At 54.0% G+C, this 21,359-nt stretch overlaps 5 protein-coding genes across 7 annotated transcripts in view; 3 read left to right on the top strand and 2 right to left on the bottom strand.

Annotated features, from left to right (window-relative positions):
* The window catches only part of LOC124417463 (V-set and transmembrane domain-containing protein 1-like), a 242,283-nt gene that overhangs the window by 71,432 nt on the left and 149,492 nt on the right, over positions 1-21,359 (top strand).
* LOC100859870 (platelet glycoprotein VI-like) overlaps positions 1-21,359 on the top strand; it is a 93,203-nt gene that overhangs the window by 25,127 nt on the left and 46,717 nt on the right. The window lies entirely within an intron of this gene.
* LOC124417460 (immunoglobulin superfamily member 1-like) lies at positions 1,114-4,825 on the top strand. The gene is made up of 7 exons (XM_046904862.1): positions 1,114-1,187; positions 1,261-1,296; positions 1,414-1,692; positions 1,774-2,085; positions 2,207-2,347; positions 2,460-2,497; positions 2,942-4,825. The coding sequence occupies exons 1-7, from the start codon at positions 1,166-1,168 to the stop codon at positions 3,077-3,079; spliced, it is 966 nt and encodes a 321-aa protein (XP_046760818.1). The 5' UTR covers positions 1,114-1,165; the 3' UTR covers positions 3,080-4,825.
* LOC107050189 (platelet glycoprotein VI-like) lies at positions 10,227-11,479 on the bottom strand. The gene is made up of 4 exons (XM_046904783.1): positions 11,460-11,479; positions 11,189-11,394; positions 10,717-11,028; positions 10,227-10,595 (listed from the first exon to the last, which is right to left on the bottom strand). Exons 1-4 carry the CDS (start codon positions 11,477-11,479, stop codon positions 10,444-10,446), a joined length of 690 nt encoding a protein of 229 aa, XP_046760739.1. The 3' UTR covers positions 10,227-10,443.
* The window catches only part of LOC101749263 (free fatty acid receptor 3-like), a 93,164-nt gene continuing 84,537 nt past the window's right edge, over positions 12,733-21,359 (bottom strand). The window contains exon 2 of the mRNA XM_040654252.2: positions 12,733-14,720. Coding sequence (XP_040510186.1) covers positions 13,418-14,707 — 1,290 coding nt within the window. The 5' untranslated portion in view covers positions 14,708-14,720 and the 3' untranslated portion in view covers positions 12,733-13,417. The remainder of the gene's footprint in view (positions 14,721-21,359) is intronic.

Raw genomic sequence — 21,359 nt, 5'->3', positions numbered from 1 at the left:
CCACTCAGTCGGAAAGCCTCCAACCAACCCAACATTTCTATCCAGCCCCAAACCTCCATCGAGACTGCAGATCCTTCATGCAGATGCCAGATCAACCTGTGGCCCCTAAATCTCCATCCAGCCCCACAAAATCTGCCATCTGTGCTCAAAAATCTCCATCGAGCTCACAAACTCTCCAGCATTTCCTCTTTTATCACCAAAAGGGGGAAGTCAGCTCTCCTGCCCTTCCCCTCACTGCTGCTCCCACACAGAGCCCTCCCACACACAAACTTCCTCTTCTCCTCCAGTTTATGGCAAACCCCTATGTCACGGAGCTATCTAGATCAATCTAGATCAATCTATGCCCATGACAGGGGGGCTGTAGGCCAGTGGGCCCCTTGGTTCCCAAAAAATGGGAATGGAGAAGGGAAAGGGGTAGAGGAACGGGAGCTGGGCTAAGAGAGGGAAAGAGAATGAGCAGAGGCAACGGTCAAAGGAGGAAAAATTATTTTACTGACTGTGATATCGGAATGCAAGATAACACAATATAATACCATCTAATTGTAATTGAGGGTAATAAATCAAATAAAATAAGAGAGAGAAGGTTTCTGAAACCAAAAGTCCTCCTTGAATGAAGGTGCATGCCTTGGAAGCACACCCAGCCCTCTGCGTGGCTACCAGAGCGAGAGAGAACTGACAGAGCCCGATCCCGTGACTTCTGTGCCGTATCTTCTTTCTCTGACCGTGAGGTCCTCTGGGATATGCAGTTCTTCTTCTCTTTTGAGAAGCAGGTTTCTGGAAGGTTGTCAACCAACAGAACTGAAGTGTTAACCCTTTAATCACCCGTGCTGTCCATGATGTTACGATGTGGACTACCAATAATAAAATTACTGAACCATGACCCCCTGGAGGACACTATTCATTGCCACACTCTGGCAGCAATTTGCAGGCAGCTAATATTTGACAGCCTGTGTGGGGCACCCCAACAGGGACTGCAATTGCACCTCCATGCATGGCAGCCCATGGCTGACAACCAAACACACTACCCCTGGGGGACTGCAATTGCAAAACTGGGGAGGTGACATCATGTCACTTCTTATCCCTTGGAAACTGAAAGCTGCTCTTGGCCATTTCCTTTCTCCGCTGCAGTCTCACTGTCACAAGCTGCTCCTGCCTCACGGCACCAATGGCGGCGGCCCTCATCCTCGGTGAGTGACAATGGGGACGTGGTGCCGCGGGGGTTGGTGGCCCTGAGTGGGACCAGGACCGTGTCCCTTGCAGGTTGGTGGCTGGTGGCTGCGAGCTGGGCACAGCAACGTGAGTATGGGGACAGGGGGAGAATGGGGACGGAGGGAGGGGAGCTTGGTGAGGGGGCCAGCAGAGGGGCTGAGGAGGGTGTGCAGAGACAAGGCTGACTGCTGTCCCCTGTCCTAGTGCCCCGACCCTCCCTGTCACTGCACCCCAGCCAGGGGGTGTCCCTGGGGGACAATGTCACCCTGCGATGCCACCTGCCCCATCCAGCTGCCTGGGTCCGACTCTATCAGTACCAAAATGCAACATACATCGAGCAGAAGGACAACGTGCAGGACATGGCTGAGTTCTCCCTGGCTGGCATAAAGCAGGCAGATGCAGTGAGATATCAGTGCCAGTACCAGGGGTTGGAGCCTGCAGGGACATCAGAGAAGAGTCACCCCGTGGAGCTGGTGGTGACAGGTGAGGGCACTGGGGAAAGCAGACGGCCCTGGGCTGTTCCCACAGGGCTGTGTTCCATCTCTGTTACCTCTCTGTGCTCAGATCACAGGTATCCCCCACCTAGCATTTCCCTGATCCCCAGAGAATATGTGAAGATGGAGACCAACATCACCATCCAGTGCTGGAACCAGCAATACGGGGGCACCATCTTCCTGCAAAAGGATGGGCACTCAGCCCCTATCCAGCACCAGGAACCCAATGGTGGGGGCACTGCCACCTTCACCCTCTTTGGGGTGACCCCAGCTGACTCTGGCACCTATAGGTGCTCCTACAGCGTAGGGGGCTCCTACCTTCTGTCCTCACCCCTTGGGGATAATGTGACCCTGGAGGTGATTCCCAGACCCGCACCCCCAGGTAGGTCTGAGCTCCCCTTCAGGGCACCCCCTCTCACCAGTAGGTGACAGTGTCACTGCATCCCTCATCCATTGAGGTGGGGACTGTTTACAGGGACACCTTAAACACTTTGACCCCACAGGTGACAATGGGGGTCCCAGCAGGAACCTGGTGGCAGCAGTGGCGGGGGGCTGTGCTGCTGCCATTGTCATCATCATTGTCCTCACTGTCTCTTTCCTCCTCGTTGCTCAGAGAAGACGAATGCAGACAGATGAGAGGCCTGGTGGGGAAGGGGTTAAATGGCTTTGATCCTCCATAGATCCCCTATAGATCCCCACTGGTGTTGTTTGGTCCCTTCATAATCCCACCCTTCTCTCCTCCCCTTTATGACTCAGGTGCCACCTCCAGAAGCCCTGAGGCCGTGCAGTTCCAGGTCAGTGTCTGGGTCAGGAGACCCTAACCGCAACGTGCCCCATTGCCCCTCCCCCAGATCTCAACAGGAAACCCCAAACACTGCCCATAGTAAACCCCTTTATGGATTCCAACGATGTTGTGCGAAACACCCATCCGTAACATCCCATGGGGACCTCCAAACCTCCACCATAGGGATGCCCCACAACCCAAACTGAAGCCCCCTGGCATGCTCCAAGCCTTAAACATCCCCAGACTCTATGTGCAGCCCCATAACATAGTGGGAACCCCCAAACACCACCCACAGGGAACCCCAGGGTCATAGCCACAGCTTCCCAAAATCTACACCACCCCATAATCCCAACCCCCTTCTCCTGGACAGCCCCCCACCCATTACACAATGCCATCATCCCCTCAGTTGGGATGTTGGGATCCCATGGTCACACTGCTGTCCCTGTGTCCCCAGGTGTCCACCGGTGACAGCGAGGGTCTGACCTACGCCCAGCTGCAAGCTGTGACCCCCAGCACCCACCCCCCCGCCTCTTCTACCACCTCTGAACCCCCCATTATCTACGCCGTGGTGGGCACGCGGGGACCCCGCTGATGCCCCCAGATGTGTACGCAAACACAGGTGTGTTGTGTGCACACATGGACTTCAAGGGTGCACAGTGCCAGTGTGCTCGGTGTGCTCACCACCACGTGTGAATTACAGCCATGTACCTGTGCGTGTGAACATGTGGATGTGTATTAAACGGGTGTGCACCATCCCATGTGCACATCAGGTGTACAAACACACCTGTGGGACACGCTGAACTCTGTGCTTCTGTGTGTGTCTGTGCGATGCCGTATGTGTGCACCACCAGCTGTACACACTGCTGCTCATGTGTGTCCTTAGCATGTGCTCCCTGGGTCTGCACTATACGTGTGCCTCCACAGCACAGGCATGTCATCAACACCTGCCCTGTGCATGCACCACATCTGTCCCCACAGCACACACGTGTCCTTTCCGTGTGCTCTTCACGGTGCATCTCCATCTCCACAAGGCAAACCAGCCCCCATCCCACAGTGGTGTTGGGGCAGGATTTGTGGTGAGGAGGGAAAATTGCTTTGGGTGACGGTTGGGAACAGGACAGAGGGGTTGTGGGGTTTTGCAGAAAGTGGGGGAGAAGAGGAAGTTTGTGTGTGGGAGGGCTGTGTGTGGGAGCAGCAGTGAGGGGAAGGGCAGGAGAGCTGACTTCCCCCTTTTGGTGGTGGAAGGGGAAATGCTGGAGAGTTTGTGAGCTCGATGGTGATTATGGAGTCCAGATGGAGGATTGTGGGGGGCTGGATGGAGAACTTTTGGGACTACAGAAAGATCTGGGAGCTTCATGAAGGATCTGCAGTCTTCTCGATGGAGGTTTGGGGCTGGATAGAAATGTTGGGTTGGTTGGAGGCTTTCCGACTGAGTGGAGGATTTTGGGGTGGATGGAGGTTTTGGTGTAGATGGGGTATTACGGTTTGAATGATGGATTTTGTGGTTGAATGGAGTCTTGGGGGTGTGGATGTAGAGATTGGGTCTGGCTGTAGAGATCAGATGTTGGTGTCGATTTAGGGGCAGGATGGAGGTTTCAGTGTGGACAGAGATTTTGGGGGATGTGTGACATTTGTATGGCTGGATGGTGGATGTGTGGGCTGAATGGAGTTTTTTTGGGGTGGATGATGATTTTTGGGGATGAAGGTCCTGGGGTTGATTGAGGTTTTGGAGGGCTGTGTGTGGAGGGTGATGTGGGGTGTGAATGTTGGGACTGGATGAAGGATTTGGGGTGGCTGGATGGAGATTGTGGGGCTAGATGCGGAGTTTGATGTGAGATTAATGTTTTGGGAATGGGTGGAGATCATTGGGATGAATGGAAGTTTTGGGGTCAGAACGGAGATGCTGTAGGTCGATTGCAGGATTTTAGGGTCTGGTTAAGGATTTTGGGGGTGAGTGGAGGTATTGGTATTGGAAGGACAGATAGATATTAGGAAACATATTTCAGGTGTGTGAGTGGATAGAAGGGCCAACAGATGCGAAGACAGAGAGACTGACAGGCAGAAGGTGGCTTGAATTTTTTTGTCTGTACTGGATCAGGAGGTGCAGCCCCAGGAACAGGAGATCCAGCAGGAGGATGGATGGATGGATGGATGGATGGATGGATGGATGGATGGATGGATGGATGGATGCATGGTTGGGTGGACGGACGAGCAACAGAGTGATGGAAAGCAGCCCACAACTGGGAATCTGTCCTCAAGGACAGGGAGAGGAGCAGAGCTGTCAGATGTGTAAGGCCGCTTTGCTCAGGGCACAAGAGCTCTCCATCCCCAGTGCAGGCTGTCCGGAAAGGAAGGCAAGAGAGCAGCATGGCTGAAGTGGGACCTGCAGGTCAAAGTGGAGAGCAAGAAGCAGATGCACAGGCAGTGTCAGCAGGGCCAGGGAGCATGGCAGGAGGGTGGTGCTGGTGCTGGTCGGTGTGGGGCTGGGGGCAGGAAGGCCAAGGCCCAGCTGGAACTGGACGTGGTGAGGGGTGCAAAGAAGAACGAGGAAGGCTTCGACAGGGCTGTCAACCTGAAAAGGAAAGCCCAGGATGGCGAACTCGAGGAAGGCGGCCTGAATGAATCCACGCGTCTTCACAGAAGTAATGGTGGAAATTTCTAAAGGGGTTTTTATTGCCAGAATCAGCCCATACTTATATAGAAATAAATGGTGCATGAGGCATCTGATAATTGGTTAGCACACAGAAATCACGCGTCTTGCTCGCTAGCTATTTGTACAGCATTAATCATCACACAGCTTTTTCACTGTTTTTCTCATTCCTCTATCTTGATCTCTTCTGAGGCTAGCTACCCCCTTATCTTAACTGAAGCCTTTGTTCTTCTTCCTGCTTTGACAGCTTCAAGGTCTCATAGCCTGGGCTGTGCACATAGCACTCGAGCTCACAAATTCTTGCTCCCTGAGCCACTCTCCTACAATTTCCCCTGTTTCTTTTGGCACAAGCCAGGTAGTAGGAATCACATCTTGAACCATTTCTTTGCGAGCATTACAGTAAGCAAGGCACGCTTATCAGCACACCAATCACTGTCTATAAGAATACACAAGATTTGTGCTACACACTTCTACAAAGCGTTCCTCGTCAGTAAGCTAAGACCACACAGCACACCAGTTTTACCTACAGTTTCAGTATCCCGATGAGTAAAAATACCACAGCCCCCGCACTGGATCAATAACTGTACCCGACCCCACAATTAGTGCACTTCTGATTCTTGTAACCGCTAATTGCTCCTGGCAGTTCCCAGTGGCCAAGAGGCCTTCCCGATGAGATGTTTTCTGCCATCTGCTGAGGGAATACCGGTAGCAGCCTGGCAGTCGCGGCACTATGGATGATGTCTGTACACCACGCGGCTATTGCTCTCCGGAGTCACTGTTGTAGTCGTCGGGTTGAGATGGGTTGTTGATGTTCAGGACTGGTTTGGTTCATTTACTGGGAACCCATAATGGGCCAGATCCTGGGGAGACACAACTATAACCTCTACTGTTAAACAGTAGCGGAGCAGGACCCTCCCCCATGGCAGTGGTAGGGTTCCTATATTGAACCTTCTCTGAGGGAGTAGACTGCATATGAATCTGACTATGATGTATAATTACAGGAGCTAGTTCTGCATCTCCTACTAAGCTAAGGAAGTGAAGGACTTAAAGGACTCGTGATAATCTCACGACTGGATCAATGTCTTCCTCCTGCTTCTGTTTCGTTAGGTATTCTTTAACAGTTCTATGAGCTCTTTCTATCATTGCTTGACCTGTGGGACTATGAGGAATTCCAGTGTCATGCTTTACCTCCCGCATCTGCAAGAACCTGTGAACCCAACCTCCCGTGTACGCCGGACCATTATCTGTATTTATCTTCTGAGGCACACCCATGACTGCAAAGCAAGCTGTCAAATGCCTCACCACATGGGCTGCCTTTTCACCAGCCTGTGCTGTAACCCACAGCATTCTAGAAAAGGTATCAATGGATACTTGTACATACTTTAACCTCCCAAATTCTGGCACATGAGTGACATCCATCTGCCAAATCTCACAGGCTTGTAAACCCTTTGGATTAACTCCTAGACCTAGGCTAGACCCGTGCTGTGAACCCTGAGAGCATGCCCGCACAATGCCCTTTGCTTCTGTACCTGTCAGGCTGAACTGGCGCCTCAGTGCCTTAGCCGACCGATGGAACATGTTATGGCTGCTTCTTGCGGCCTGAAAGGAATCCTGCGGGGCATGTAGTAGTGGACTGACCAGTGCATCAGCACAAGCGTTGCCCTCTCCTAGACCCTGGGTCCCTAGGTGACTCCTGATATGCAGGATGCTACAAGGCACAGAGTGATCACCTCTTGCCCTCTTAACCTTCAACAAGAGTTGAGCTAGTCTTGGGTCCTGGGGGAGCTTAATCAAACCTTGCTCTATACATAGCACTACTCCTACCACGTATAAGGCATCTGATACCAAATTTACACACTGATCTCACCACCTGGAGAGGGCCCATGCCACTGCTCACACCAGACCTTGGTGCGACAGGCACAGTGAAAATGACCTTTCTGCCCTCAGCGGAAACATATCCCCGGTTTCTGCCCTCCATCCTTCCCACTTATTCTCGTCACAGCTGCTGCAAGCAGCCTTGCAGTGGGTTGGATGGCTTGTGCCACGGCATTTGCCATAACTTGCCCACTACGCTGTTGCTCTGCCCTACTAGCAAGATCCAACATTTCTCCAACCCCAGCATCTTCTGGGGAGCAGGCGCTTAATAGAGGGATCAGCATTCTCAAAGGCAAGCAGCTAAAACATGCTCTGTTTAGCTTCCTCGGACATCTCTGCTTGACTGGCAAGAGCCTTCCACAGCCTGTCCAAAAATGGTGGATTTGGCTCGGTTGGGCCCTGCTGAGTGGCAGCGAACGATGGCCAAGGTTGCATGTCAGGCACAGCATTAAAGGCCATCTTAGCCAGCTGAGCTGCCATGTAATGCAGTTGCAAAGGATATGTTAACTCTGCTGCCATATTCCCATGTGCTCCCAAACCCGTTATCATGTCAGGATTAATCCCAAACAGGACATCCCCCTGGTTACGCGGACGCCCAGCCTCCACCCACGCTAAGTGTTCCCACTCCCGTTGCCAAATAATAACTTGAGAAAGAGTTAACAACAGCCTAGCCAGATTAGCACAGTCCATCGGGGAATTAACATCAACAGTAAATAGCCAATCAAGCATCATTCGCGCCACATCAGACTTTACCCCATTCTCTCCTACAGTCTTTTTCGCTTGCTGCAAACTTTCCACTCGTGTTGCTCATATTGCGGTCCTTGGGGACTCTGCATGAGTGGACAGGCAAGTGCACCTGCTGTTTGCCACTCACCTTCCAGAATGGCATCCCAAATTATGCCAGTCCATCTCCGTTCCATTACTGGAGCCCCTTCTGCCACAGTATAATGAGACAGAGGACCAGAGGATGGCTTTGGAACGCAGGAGTCCACAGCCGGGATTTGCTCAACCAGTTGTTGCACCGATTGGGCCGGTTTTATAGGGACTAAGTTCAGCGCATGGTCCCGTCGACCCTCTAGCTTCTGTATGGCTTTGTCGCTTTGTCTCCCTAATTCAGTGACTGTAGGTTGTCCTGGCGTTGCCATAGAAACTTAATGACGGTCAGGGGGGAATAAGTTTGCCTCCGAGTCAGACTCCTCGTCTCCACTAACCGGCAGAGGGACTTGCTGCAGATCAGTGGGGGAAGGAGGCTCGGAGGTTGGCAGATCAGCAGTGGGAGGAGGCTCGGAGGTTGGCAGGGGTGGATACAGCGCCGGCCGGCTCGCCATGCCCCCTTGCTCTCTGTCGCGATGTACTTCCACATCTTAATGCCAGTCGCCTCAGCCAGCTGAGAAGGAGCTTCCTCCTCGGGAGGTGCTGATGCAGCGTGGTCTGCGGAGGCCCCTGCTCCCCCACCCAACAATTTCGCTATGGATGAACACTGCCTTGACCCCGCCAGGCTCCTCACCGCCATTGGTCCTCTAAAGAGATTGAAAAGATGAGAGCAGCTCTTGGGGAAATTAGAGGACCCTGCCTTCGCAGGAGTGGCTATAACTTGGGTAGCAGAGGCAGCCACTTTCGCCTCCGCTCTCATAGTCTTAAGAGTATTAATCACAATTTGTGACTACAGCGCCTAGGGCAGTATTCGCCTTCGCCTTGCCCTGAATGGATGTGTCCCACATGCAGTCCCCAGTTTCGTGCCATTCTTCCACTACGAAAATGAGCTGAGGAGTTTTCAAGAACCCCTGTTCTCGGGCCCCCATTACTAGCTTAGCTAGGTCTTTGTCCTTCACTGTCTCCCCTCGCTTAGTGAGGATAATAAGAAGCAGTGTCTGTGCTGCTGCAAATTCCACATCCATGCAAGCAGCAAGTAGCGGAGGAGGAAGCCGCGCAATCTTCCTACCCGAGTTGTTATCCTTTTTGGCACATGGCACTCACCCCGCTGCAGGTCTGAGTCGTTGTCCTCTCGGCACACGCCGCTCTGAGCTACCGTCCTCTTGGCAAACAGCACTTACCCGCAGCAACCTTCCCCGCTCCTGTTACCTCCAGGTCAAACCGCTGTGACAACTCTCGAGCGTCCCGCTGCCTCCACGTCGAATCACGGTGGCAACTTGTGCGGCTTTCCCGGGTCCCTGTTTGGGCACCACTTGAAGGAGGGTTGCCCGAAACAAACCACATGTCTTCATAGAAGTAATGGTGGAGCTTCGATTTATTGCCCAAATCAGCTCATAGTTATACAGAAATACAGGGTGCACAAGGAGATAGACAGCTCATGATTGGTTAGCATACAGAAATCACGCGTCTTGCTCGCAAATCTATTGGTCCAGCATTAATCATCACACAGCTTTTCACACTGTTCCTCACATTCCATTGCCTTAGTCTCTCCCCAGGCTAGCTTCCCCCTTATCTTAACTGCAGCCTCAGCTTTTCTTTTTGCTTTGACAGCTTCAAGGTCTCATAGCCTGGGTAGTGCACGTAGCACTCGTACTCACAATGTCCTTGCTCTTTGAGCCATTCTCCTGCAACTGGAGACGGTGGAGAACCACTGTGGGGTTCCTCAGTATAGCTGTGAGGAGGGACATCTCTGTTGTAAGTGTGTGGGTGTGGTCAGTGATGGTGTGTTTGGGGATCTGGGGGGACTTTGATTTGGGGTAACACTGGTCCGATATTGCGAGTAAATATGTGTGCCTTTTGGGGGTCCTATTACATTGCATGGATTGCCCACACTGTCAGGGGGATGTTTATGGCTGTGTTTTCCCCAGTTGGTGCAAGGACTTTGTTTTGGGCCCTGGGGGATCTCCACAATGCAGATTTGTGCTTCCCCCTGGTCAGGATTTTGGGGCATCACACAAGGTTAGAGTAAGCCATCACATCTGGGGGATCCTGGGGTCCTCATGGGCAGGGATTTGGGTTCCAGGTGGAGTATGGGGTGCCCAGGAACAGGCTGGGATCAGGGGTCCCTGACCCAAAGACTTATCTGGAACTGCTCAGCCTCAGGAATTTGTGGGTAGGCACCGGAGTCAAAACAGAAGGGGATCATTGTGGGGTTATGGGGGATGAAGGGGGTGTGAAACTTGTTGGACTTGTGAGAATAAACAGGGGATGCAAGAGGAGGTAGGTAACACTTGGGTGTATTTATAGTGGATCAGTAAAGGATGGACACAGATGCACAAGATGACAGGGACTAGATAATTTATAGGGCCTGGAAGGGGAGGCAGGGGATACATGATGGATTTATAGGAGATGGGATGGGGGCAGGGAACATCTGAGGGAATCGATAGGCAATGTATAGTGGATCCAATGGTACACCTGGTGGATTCTACAGAAGAATGGAAGGAGAGGAAGAGAAAGACTGGGGAGATGTGTAGGGGATGTACAGGAGATCCAAGCCATTAAATCCCTTCCCCACCCAGACTCTCATCTCTCCGTATCCAGAGGCTGCGGGCATCGATGACAAAGAAGATGCCGAGGGCAAAGATGAGGACAGCAGCACAGCCCCTCACCACTGCCACCACCAGGTTCCCACGGGACACCAACTCAGCACCTGTGGGGTACAGGTACTTGGGTGTGTTCATCCCCAGCATCACCTCCATGGGGAAGGGATGTGATGACACTGCCACCCATGGGTGGCGCTGGGGACAAACACATGGGGGGCAGGTACCTACCTGGGGGTGCAGGTGTGGGTGTCACCTCCAGTGTCACGCTGTCCCCAAGGGGTGAGGACAGAAAGGGGTAGTTCTTGGGGCGATAGGAGCACCTGTAGGTGCCACTGTCAGCTGGGGTCACCCCAAAGAGGGTGAAGGAGACTGTTGCAACATCATGTGGGACCAGGCGCTGGATAGGAGCTGAGCGTCCATCCTTGTGCAGGAGGAAGGCGGCCCCATAGTCCTTGTTCCAGCAGCGGATGGTGACATTGGTCCCTGTCCCCACACGTTCCTCGGGGTGAAGTGAGATATGAGGTGGGAGCAAACTGCGATCTGCATGAGGGAGTGGACAGCAATGGGTCACGGTCCTGTTGAGAACTCACAGAGCTGTCCACTGTCCCAGTGTTCTCACCTGTCAGCAACAGCTCCACGGGGTCACTCATCACTTATATGTTCCCTGACTGAGACACCTGGTACTGGCACAAATATGTACCTGCTTGATCCTGACTTGCGCTAAGGAAGGAGAACTCTGTCGTGTCCTGCTTCTTGTCACTGTACTTGACGCATGACCAACGTCCTTCCTGGTACAGCCAGACCCAGGCAGCCAGCCGGGGCAGGTGGCAGCGCAGGGTGACATTGTCCCCCAGGGACACCCCCTGGCTGGGGTGCAGTGACAGGGAGGGTCGGGGCACTAGGACAGGGGACAGCAGTCAGCCTTGTCCCTGCACACCCTCCGCGGCCCCTCTGTTCTCCCCTGACCACACTCCCCTCCCTCTGTCCCCATTCTCCCCCTGTCCCCATACTCACGTTGCTGTGCCCTGCTTGCTGCCACCAGCCACCAACCTGCAAGGGACACGGTCCTGGTCCCACACAGGGCCACCAACCCCCGTGGCTCCACGTCCCCATTGTCACTCACCGAGGATGAGGGCCACCGCCATTGGTGCCATGAGGCAGGAGCAGCTTGGGGACAGCGAGTCTGCAGCAGAGAAAAGAAGTGGCCGAAGAGCTGCTGTCTGTTCCTCTTGTGGACAGCATGCTGTGATGTCATCTCCTCATGTGGTATTCGTGGTCCCCAAGTGGGTGGTGGTACTGAGGGCACCCAGTGGTGACACACACAGAGCACTGCACACATCCCCAGTTGGGGCGTCCCACACAGACTGTCACCCCTCCATGTCTCACGCTGTCCCCAAAAGGCTGCCAGTTCAAAGCCCTCTCAGTGAGCCCCAACAGCTCTGGGTCTCAGATCCGCTTCCCCCTTCACACAGCTGGGATCCACCTGCAGCCATCAGCCCAGCACAGAGTACACCGCCCCGTGGTCAGAAAAAACAGAATTCCTGCCGTGGCACCGACCTCTCAGCCACGCATTTATCAGATGAGTTCTCCCAATCCTCTCAGTATCCCTCGCTGCCACTGAGGGGACAGAGGAGAACTCCACCTGTACTCCCACTCTGCCCACTGACCACCCCAGGGCCCTGAACACCCTTTGCATGGCCCTCAGGCTTCTCTCAGTGACTGCATCACTGCTGTAAGGGAGAAGAGCCAGAGGGGTGAACCGGAGCAGGGAGTGTCCAGGTGATGTCCCTGAGCAGGGCCCCAGGAGGGCAGCACACTTCCCTACAGGTAGAGTCTGGCTGATGTGTCAGAGCCTCTGTTCCCCTCTGAAGGAGTCCCCTACGACAGCCACCCTTCTCTCCTTCTATCTGAAGGGGGTCTGGAGGCGTGGAGCTGACCACCTTGCCCTAGGCAATGACCTGGGTGCAGGCTCAGGCACTTCCAGCTGCTGCAGACCTGCATGGGCACGTTCTGGGGTGTGCACACTCTGGAGACCTGCATTGATTTTGGGAAGAGCTTTCAGCCTCGTAGAGACCGCATCCAGATGTGTTGTTTGGGAGGCAGCTGATGGGTGAGCTGATCTCCGCAGTGGGGAGCGATGCTCTGCCCTTCTGCTCGCCCGGCCCACACCAACTGCTGCGCCAACTGCTGTGCCAGGCTGTCACTGCCACGAGACCAGGAACTCTCAGACAAATGCATGGCTGCTGAATAGGTTTTAATTAGCACTTCTGCCTTGTTATAGCACCTTGGATCAGCCCTACAGAGTGCAGGGCACGTCCTGATGGAGGTGGGCTGCTGGGACTCTGCTTTGAGGCCGCAGATGTCCTCCTTCCCTGGAGAGAGGGGCCGTGTGCTGAGGGATCTCCATGAAGTGCTGATGGCCCTGAAGTTATTGCCAGCTGTCAGGACACTGGGATTACTGGGGGCACTGAGGGCACTGAGGGCACTGGGGACACTGGGGACATTGGAGGAACTGGGGACATTCCTGGATATTGTGGGCACTGCAGACATGGGGGACACGGAAGGAACTGGGGACAGTGGGGATGAAGCAACGCTGGGTCCGATCCTTTGGTCCACATTGATCCCAACCCCACTGGACATTGGGGACAACATTAAGTCACACTCACGATTCTGCATTGACCACACTGGTCACATCGGTGGGATCTCATTGACACCACTGATCTCTACCATGTTTCCATGCTGACCCCAACCCCATGGGACAATGATACACTGTCCAAGAATTGGTTGACCCACAAACATTGGACACGTCTGCGGGACAACGCTGACCACAAGGAATCTGGACCTATCCCTATTTCTGACCTCCTACCCCATTAAGCCCACTCCAATCACAAGAACCTCATTTACCCCATAACCTCCTCCAGGTTGGGGCTCATTGTCTCTGCCAACACCAACCCCAAAACCCACACATTGTGCCCCGAATTGCTCCCACCATCCCACTGACCGCCCTCCGCACTGCACTGGAGGAGAAATAGAAGATGAAGGGGTCAAGCGCAGCGCTGAGGGTGGTGAGGAGCAGAGCGTAGGGCCTCCACTCAGGGCTGCGCTGCTGCACAAAGCCCACCACATGCGAGATGTTGTAGGGTCCAAAGCAGATCCCAAAGTTGACCATGGTGACCACAGCCAGCCCCACAGTGCGGTACTTCTTCTGCAGCGGGATGTGGGGTCGAGTGAGGAGGGCACAGATGAGGCCAATGTAGCAGAACATGGTGATGGCAAAGGGGATGAGGAAGAGGATGAGGAAGAGCTCAAGGCGCAGCAGGAGGACGAATTGCAACTGGGTTTGGGAGAAGTCATCGTAGCAGTGGTAGCCCCGGTGGCGCTGAGTTTCAGAGGCATTCTGGGAAGTCCACGGGGTGGTGGTGGGGATGTGGGGTGTGTTTGGGGTTGTGCAGGCAGAGGATTTGAAGCTGGAGTTGTTGAGGTTGGCGTTGGGGCTGGAGATCCTGCAGATGTCGGCACTGGAGTTCTTTGAGACACTGGAGATGGTGATGTTAGCAGTGGAGGTGTTGGGGACATTGGTGTCAACGCAGTCAGGTTGGATCAACTCAAATTTTCCAAGGTTGATAACATTGGCTTCAAAGGAATGGGAGCTGCCCATCTTCAGCCCAGTGAGGCCAACGTCATAGGGGTTCTCCATCCCGGATTCCCTGGTCTTGGTCCCATTCACTCCATAACCACCTTCCCCATCAGCCTCAGACCCATTGACACCAAAATCTCTGTGATATTCTGCCACAAAGATGATGGAACAATGAGACAATGCCATCACTGAAAGGACAGCGCTGGTGGCCATCGTCCTCCATAACCTCCGGCGCCGGTTGTAGCGGTGCGGGAACACGACCCCAAAGTAGCGCTCCACACTGAGGGCAGCCATAAAGAGAGTGCTGAGGTAGATGCTGGAGTAGAAGCAGAAGTTTGCTATGGGGCAGAGCACTGTGGGGAAGGGCCACAGCATCTTGGCAGCTGCCTCAGCCATCTTGAAGGGGAGGAAGAGGAGGAGGAGAAGGTCGGTGGTGGTGAGGTGGAGGAGGAGGAGGTCGGCAGCGGTGAGGTGGGGATGAGGACGGTGACATCGGATTTTGATGAGGAGGGTGAGGAAGGTGAAGACGTTGGCAGGAAATCCCACGGCGAAGGTCAGCGCATGGACAGCAAAGACGAGCATGGCGAGAGGAAGGCTGTGGGACAAAGAGCACAGAGCTGTAGGGCAGGCTAGGGGGTCATACTGGGGCTACAGGATGGGCCATGGTATCAAACTGGGGCTATAGGATGAGCTAAGGGGTGATAGCAGAGCTATGGGTTGGACTATGGAGTGAAGGGGCTATGAGGCAGGGCTATGGGGCACAAATGGAGCCGTGGGGTAATATGTCAATTTCTGGGGGAATGGGACAGGCAATGAGGATATGGGGTTGGATGTGCAGCGATAGGGCATGATATAAGGCAGTGGGAAGAGTTATGGGGCTATGAAGTGTGATATGGGGCTATGGGAAGGTGTATGTGGTCCTAGTAATCCCGAAGACATGAGGATGAGCACAGCAGGAGGAAGGCTCCGGGGCTGTGGGCAGAAAGCTATGAAGCAGGATATGGATCTGTGGGGCAGGACATGGGGTGAGATTTGGTCTTGATTAATGCATTTCCTGCTCAGGGTGAGGAGAAGACGAGGGGCAGGGCACTGAGCCTCCCCATCTAAAAACCCATCACTGCCCCCAAATCCCACCGCTCTCCCACAGCTCTCCACACCCCACAACTCCTCAAAACCTCATGCCCCACCACAAAACCCTCCCTGCTACCCCACAGCCATATGTCCTGCCCCACAGCCCCATGACCCCCCATCCCACTCCAGAGCTCCACGTGCTGTCTGCTTGCCCCATGTGCAGCCCGTTGGCCTTGTATCGAGATACAGAGCACCATGATCCCATATCTCCAACCCATACTACCACAACCCCACATCCTGCCACATAGTCCCATGACCCCGTATCCCTCCCGATAACCCCACGACTCTTCACCTTTCCCCAGTACTCCACTACTGCCACACATCCCTCAGCCCACCAGGAACCCCCCATGTGCTCACCTCCTCTGTTTGCATCAGTGTCTGTGGGGAGCTGGGTCCCGCCCCACAGGTTAAGTGAGGAACTGACAGGGGTGGGGCCACACTTGGGGGCCACTCCCCGCAGAGGCCCTTTCTCCTTTGTCATGGGGTGGGGACACCCCCTAGGCTGAGTGACACTACTTGAGGGTGATGGGACATTTTGGGGGGAGAAAAAACTGGGGGGGTGCACTTTTTATGGGACACCCCACAGGTGTGTAGGGTGGGTACAGAGGGGCTGTCACTTCAAGGGGGGTGTCCTATGGGGCAGCGGTGACACTGAAGGAAGTGTGGTGTTTCCTGAACAGCAAACGTCTGCTATGTGGTTGTGGGGAGTCCCAAAATTGGCATAAATGTACAAAAATAGGAGGAACCAGGGTTATCAGGGCACCATCTCCCTGCACCAGGGTGGGCACTCAGCCCCTGTCCAGCACAGGAACACCAGTGGTGGGGGCATGGCCACCTTCACCCTCTTTGGGGTAACCCCAGCTAACACCAGCATCTATTGGTGCTTCTACCACATTGCAGACACCTATCTTCTGCCCTCAGCCCTTGGGGGCCGTGTGATGCTGAAGGTGACATGGGGACCTGCACCTCCAGGTAGGTCAGAGCCCCCCATTTGGGTGCCCCTTGTGTCACCCATGGGCGGCATCCCCAGGGACTTTCTTCCAGGGATGCAGTCACTCCACCTCTCACACCCCACAGGTGCTGAGGAGTCCCATGGGAATCTGGTGGTGGTGATGGTGAGAGGATGCGCTGCTGCCCTCGCCTTTGGCCTTGGCCTCTTCTTCCTCCTCGGTGCCCGCAGCCTTTGGATACACAGAGCTGACAGTACTGGGGGTGAAAGTTTGTAACTGATTTCATGCCATATGTAATCCCTAGAAATATTGATAATTACCTTCAACTTCTGCTTTGACCCTATCTACAGACCTGCACGTACCCCTTACCTGCCCTTCTCTCCTGGCTTCAACTGGAATAAAGTTCATGTTTTCATCTTGTCTGGTGTGGTGCTGTGTTTTGGCTTTAGGAGAAAACCAATGCTGATGGCACAGCCATGGTTCAGTTGTAGCTGAGCAGTGCTGCACAGAGCCACAGATGGTTCCGCTTCTCAGCTTCTCACCCTGTGCTGCCAGCGAGGGGCTGGAGGGCACCAGGAGCTGGGAGGGGACAGAACCAGGCCAGCGGACCTGCACTGCCAAAGGGATATCTCACAGCGTATGGCATCGGGTGAGAAATGGAACTCTGAGGGGAGCTGTGTGAGGTGGTGACGGGAGAGCAGCAGGGAAAGAGGTATCCAGTATGGGAGGGAACGAGCTGTGCTGGAGGTGGTGTAGAATGGTGTTCAGAATGATGATCTTTTCTTCCAACATCCACATAAGGTCACATGTGGAAGCTTGCATGGAGATCACCATCGTCGTACGGCAACTCACGAAAGAAATGAAGTGGAAATTTGGAGAGGAACAAGCAGTGAGGGAATTGCTGACCAACTCTGGCAATTCCAGTTCCACCAGCCAGAAGGAATACAGGGACAGTTGGGTTCAGAAAGGAGTGCCCTGTTTGGGAGGTTCCGAAGATTCACCTTTCTCACAACTCACCGAGTGGGACGGGACATTTTCCTTGGCATCATGGGCAGAATGCCCCGGATAAAGAGCAAGAGGAATCCAGAAGGGCTATGATCTGAGTTGAGAAAGAAGGATTCTTGTTTGGGCCATGTCTGCGCTCTGTGGCAGCTGCTCACGTCAACACGAGTTCAGCCTGATGGAGAGTGCAGAACGGATACAGGACTTGTCAAAAGGACGTTGATTGAGATCTGGTGAAGGTGAGGCCATTGTCTGTGGAGTTTGAGGTGCCGCAGTGATAGCAGTGCAGGAAGATAGATGTGTTGTGCACCAAACTGAGTGAGGAACTGAGTCACTGAGAGCAGTGATAAGGAGTTTGCAAGCTGAACTGGAAGTTGAGCCAAAGGTGTGCTTGCATGCACGGATAGCACAGCACAGTTTGCAGAACCATTTGCATGAGGCCTTTGTGAGAGAGCATGAATTACAGATAACTGTTGCTGACATGGAAGAGGAGGATGTGGTGTCCGAGTGTGGCAGACATGCGAGGGAACAGGTAGGTGTGTGTTGCTAGGAAGTGGCCTGCTACTGCCCATGGCAGGAAATGGGAGATACAAAATCTAGATGTGATGATAAGGCTGTCCCTCAGTTTCACCCTTTCACCAAAAAAGAATATCAAAATGAGGATGGGGAGCCCCTGGGGATGACCACAAAAAGAGCCCATTGCCATCAAGCTGGAAGGAATCTCACTGGAGAAACTGAGACCGAATGTGTGTGCAGAATCTCCTCAGCTGGTGGTGTTGGCACTGGGCTTACTGAAGAGCCTTCCCCTTCCGCTTCCGCTTCCCCTTCCCCTTCCCCTTATTCTCCTTCCCTTCCCTTCCCTTCCCTTCCCTTCCCTTCCCTTCCCTTCCCTTCCCTTCCCTTCCCTTCCCTTCCCTTCCCTTCCCTTCCCTTCCCTTCCCTTCCCTTCCCTTCCCTTCCCTTCCCTTCCCTTCCCTTCCCTTCCCTTCCCTTCCCTTCCCTTCCCTTCCCTTCCCTTCCCTTCCCTACCCTTCCCTTCCCTTCCCTTCCCTTCCCTTCCCTTCCCTTCCCTTCCCGCGCCTTCCCTTCCCTTCCCTTCCCGCGCCTTCCCTTCCCTTCCCGCGCCTTCTCGCGCCTTCCCTTCCCGCGCCTTCCCGCGCCTTCCCTTCCCTTCCCTTCCCTTCCCTTCCCTTCCCTTCCCTTCCCTTCCCTTCCCTTCCCTTCCCTTCCCTTCCCTTCCCTTCCCTTCCCTTCCCTTCCCTTCCCTTCCCTTCCCTTCCCTTCCCTTCCCTTCCCTTCCCTTCCCTTCCCTTCCCGCGCCTTCCCTTCCCTTCCCGCGCCTTCCCTTCCCTTCCCGCGCCTTCCCTTCCCTTCCCTTCCCTTCCCTTCCCTTCCCTTCCCTTCCCTTCCCTTCCCTTCCCTTCCCTTCCCTTCCCTTCCCTTCCCTTCCCTTCCCTTCCCTTCCCTTCCCTTCCCTTCCCTTCCCTTCCCTTCCCTTCCCTTCCCTTCCCTTCCCTTCCCTTCCCTTCCCTTCCCTTCCCTTCCCCTTTCCCTGCTGCAGAGACCAGCTGCAGGGCAGGTAAGACTGTGCTGGACAAGGGACCATGTAGGCAAATACGTAGGCAAATAGGCCTACCAAAAGCTCTTTTTAGGGCTTTTTTTGAAGCTAGCCAAAGCACTGTACCGGTGCCAGGGGGCTGTCAGCTTGTGGGCGGGCTGCTGAGCCAGCAGGGGCAGAGCTGGCACTGCCCACTCTGATCTCACAAGCTCGACCCTGACCTTTTGCTGTGCGGCTAGAAGCATTCTTCGGAAGCTAGCTTCCACCCACTTTACGCACTAGGTGAGAAAAGGGTGCTACCTTCCACTTTTAACAGGAAGGGAGTCAGTGTGTGAGCTGTCAACGGTTTAAGGGCTGGTCCGGCCCGGTTCTGTGACTAGTGGGGTGAGGGACTGTATGTTAATGGGATCTCGGGAATGTAGTGAATATGTATCTGAATTCCTGATTATGTATTAGTTTGACCTATATCTATAGCACGACTTCTTTGGACGGTGTGCAAGTTAGGAGGAACGATCCCCCTTGTACCAGGGTGTACGCGCGTCACCAATAAACACATACCTGCTCTATATCCTTACTGGCTATAGAGTCTGATTTCTGCACGTCAAAGGGCTGCAGGGAGGATCCGGGGAACTACAGGCCTGTTAGCCTGACCTCGGTGCCGGGGGAGATTATGGAACAGATTGTCTTGAGGGAGATCACGCGGCACATGCAGGACAACCGGGGGATCAGGCCTAGCCAGCAGGGGTTCAGGAAGGGCCAGTCCTGCTTGACCAACCTGATCTCCGTCTATGATCTAGTGACCTGTCTGGTGGATGAGGGAAAGACTGTTGATGTGGTCTACCTAGATTTCAGCAAAGCCTTTGACACTGTCTCCCACAGTATTCTCCTGCAGAAGCTGGCAGTCCGTGGCTTGGACAGATACACTCTTGTCACTTGGGTAAGGAAGTGGCTGGAGGGCCAGGCCCAGAGAGTGGTGGTGAATGGAGTTAAATCCAGCTGGCGACCGGTCACGAGTGGTGTTCCCCAGGGGTCGGTGCTGGAGCCTGTCCTGTTTAATATCGTTATTGATGACCTGGATGAGGGCATTGAGTGCAGCCTCAGTAAGTTTGCAGATGACACCAAGCTGGCTGGAAGTGTTGATCTGCCTGAGGGTAGCGAGGCCCTACAGAGGGATCTGGATAGGCTGGATAGCTGGGCTGAAGCCAATGGGATGGGACTCAACAAGACCAAATGCTGTGTCCTGCATTTTGGCCACAATAACCCCAGGCAACACTACAGGCTTGGGGCAGAGTGGCTGGAAGACTGTGTAGAGGAAATGGACCTTGAGGTGTTGATTGACGCTAGACTGAACATGAGCCAGCAGTGTGCCCAGGTGGCCAGGAAGGCCAATGGCATCCTGACTTGTATCAGAAATAGTGTGGCCAGCAGGAACAGGGAAGTAATTATCCCCCTGTACTCAGCGCTGGTGAGGCCGCACCTCGAGTACTGTGTCCAGTTTTGGGCCCCTCACTGTAAGAAAGACATCGAGGCCCTGGAGCGTGTCCAGAGGAGGGCAACAAAGCTGGTGAGGGGTCTGGAGCACAGGCCTTATGAGGAGCGGCTGAAGGAGCTGGGGTTGTTCAGTCTGGAGAACAGGAGGCTCAGGAGAGACCTTATTGCTCTCTATAACTACCTGAAAGGAGGTAGTAGTGAGCTGGGGGTCAGCCTCTTCTCTCGGGTGACTAGTGATAGGACTAGAGGGAATGGCTTCAAGCTGTGCCAGGGAAGGTTCAGGCTGGACGTTGGGAAATACTACTTGTCTGAAAGGGTGGTCAGGCACTGCAATGGGCTGCCCAGAGAGGTGGTGGAGTCACCCACCCTGGTGGTGTTCAAAGAACGTTTGGATGTTGTGTTGAGGGACATGGTTTAGTGAGAACCATTGGTGAAGGGCGAATGGTTGGTCTGGATGATCCTGTGGGTCTTTTCCAACCTAAGCGATTCTATGATTCTATGGCAGATATGAGAAAGCCAAAGGACTGCTACTCACTGCTGGTCTTTCCAATTGGCTCTCATGAGGCTGCAACCAGGGCATTGCAAAACACCAAAAGGGACCTTACATCACTTGGAGATATGCTGATGGGGTTGGGAGCACAGGCAACGATCTCCTCGGTCCTCCCAGTTGGAGACTGGGGTCCAGGCAGTAGGAGGAGAAAGGATCAGCTGAATGAATGAAACCCTCACGCCCAGGCTTTGGGTGCTGTGATCTGGGACACGCCTTTGATACACAGGGAATGTTGATGTGGGATGGGACACAACTGACCAGGAGGGGAAGAACACAGGCTGCAAAGAGCTGCTGTCACATCTCACCTGTATGTGGAGGGAAGGGGTGACCAGACAGGCGAATACCCCCGGTTGGATTAAGGTAAAATAAAAGGCAGAGGTCCACATGCGGTTATCAATTTTAATGAGAATCTATATACTGCAATTATCCAAAACACTGGCATAAAATTATCCCCCAAACACTGGCACTCTTAAGAACTTAGGCTCGAGCTTAAACTGTGTGGCTAAATGATATGGAAACAAGGAACTGAAATAAGCCTCCCAACTACTTAAC

This window comes from Gallus gallus, chromosome 31 (assembly GCF_016699485.2).
Source record: "Gallus gallus isolate bGalGal1 chromosome 31, bGalGal1.mat.broiler.GRCg7b, whole genome shotgun sequence".
NCBI lineage: Eukaryota > Metazoa > Chordata > Aves > Galliformes > Phasianidae > Gallus > Gallus gallus.
The sequence above is the reverse complement of the archived record's forward strand: the minus strand, read 5'-3'. Positions and strand labels throughout refer to the sequence as shown.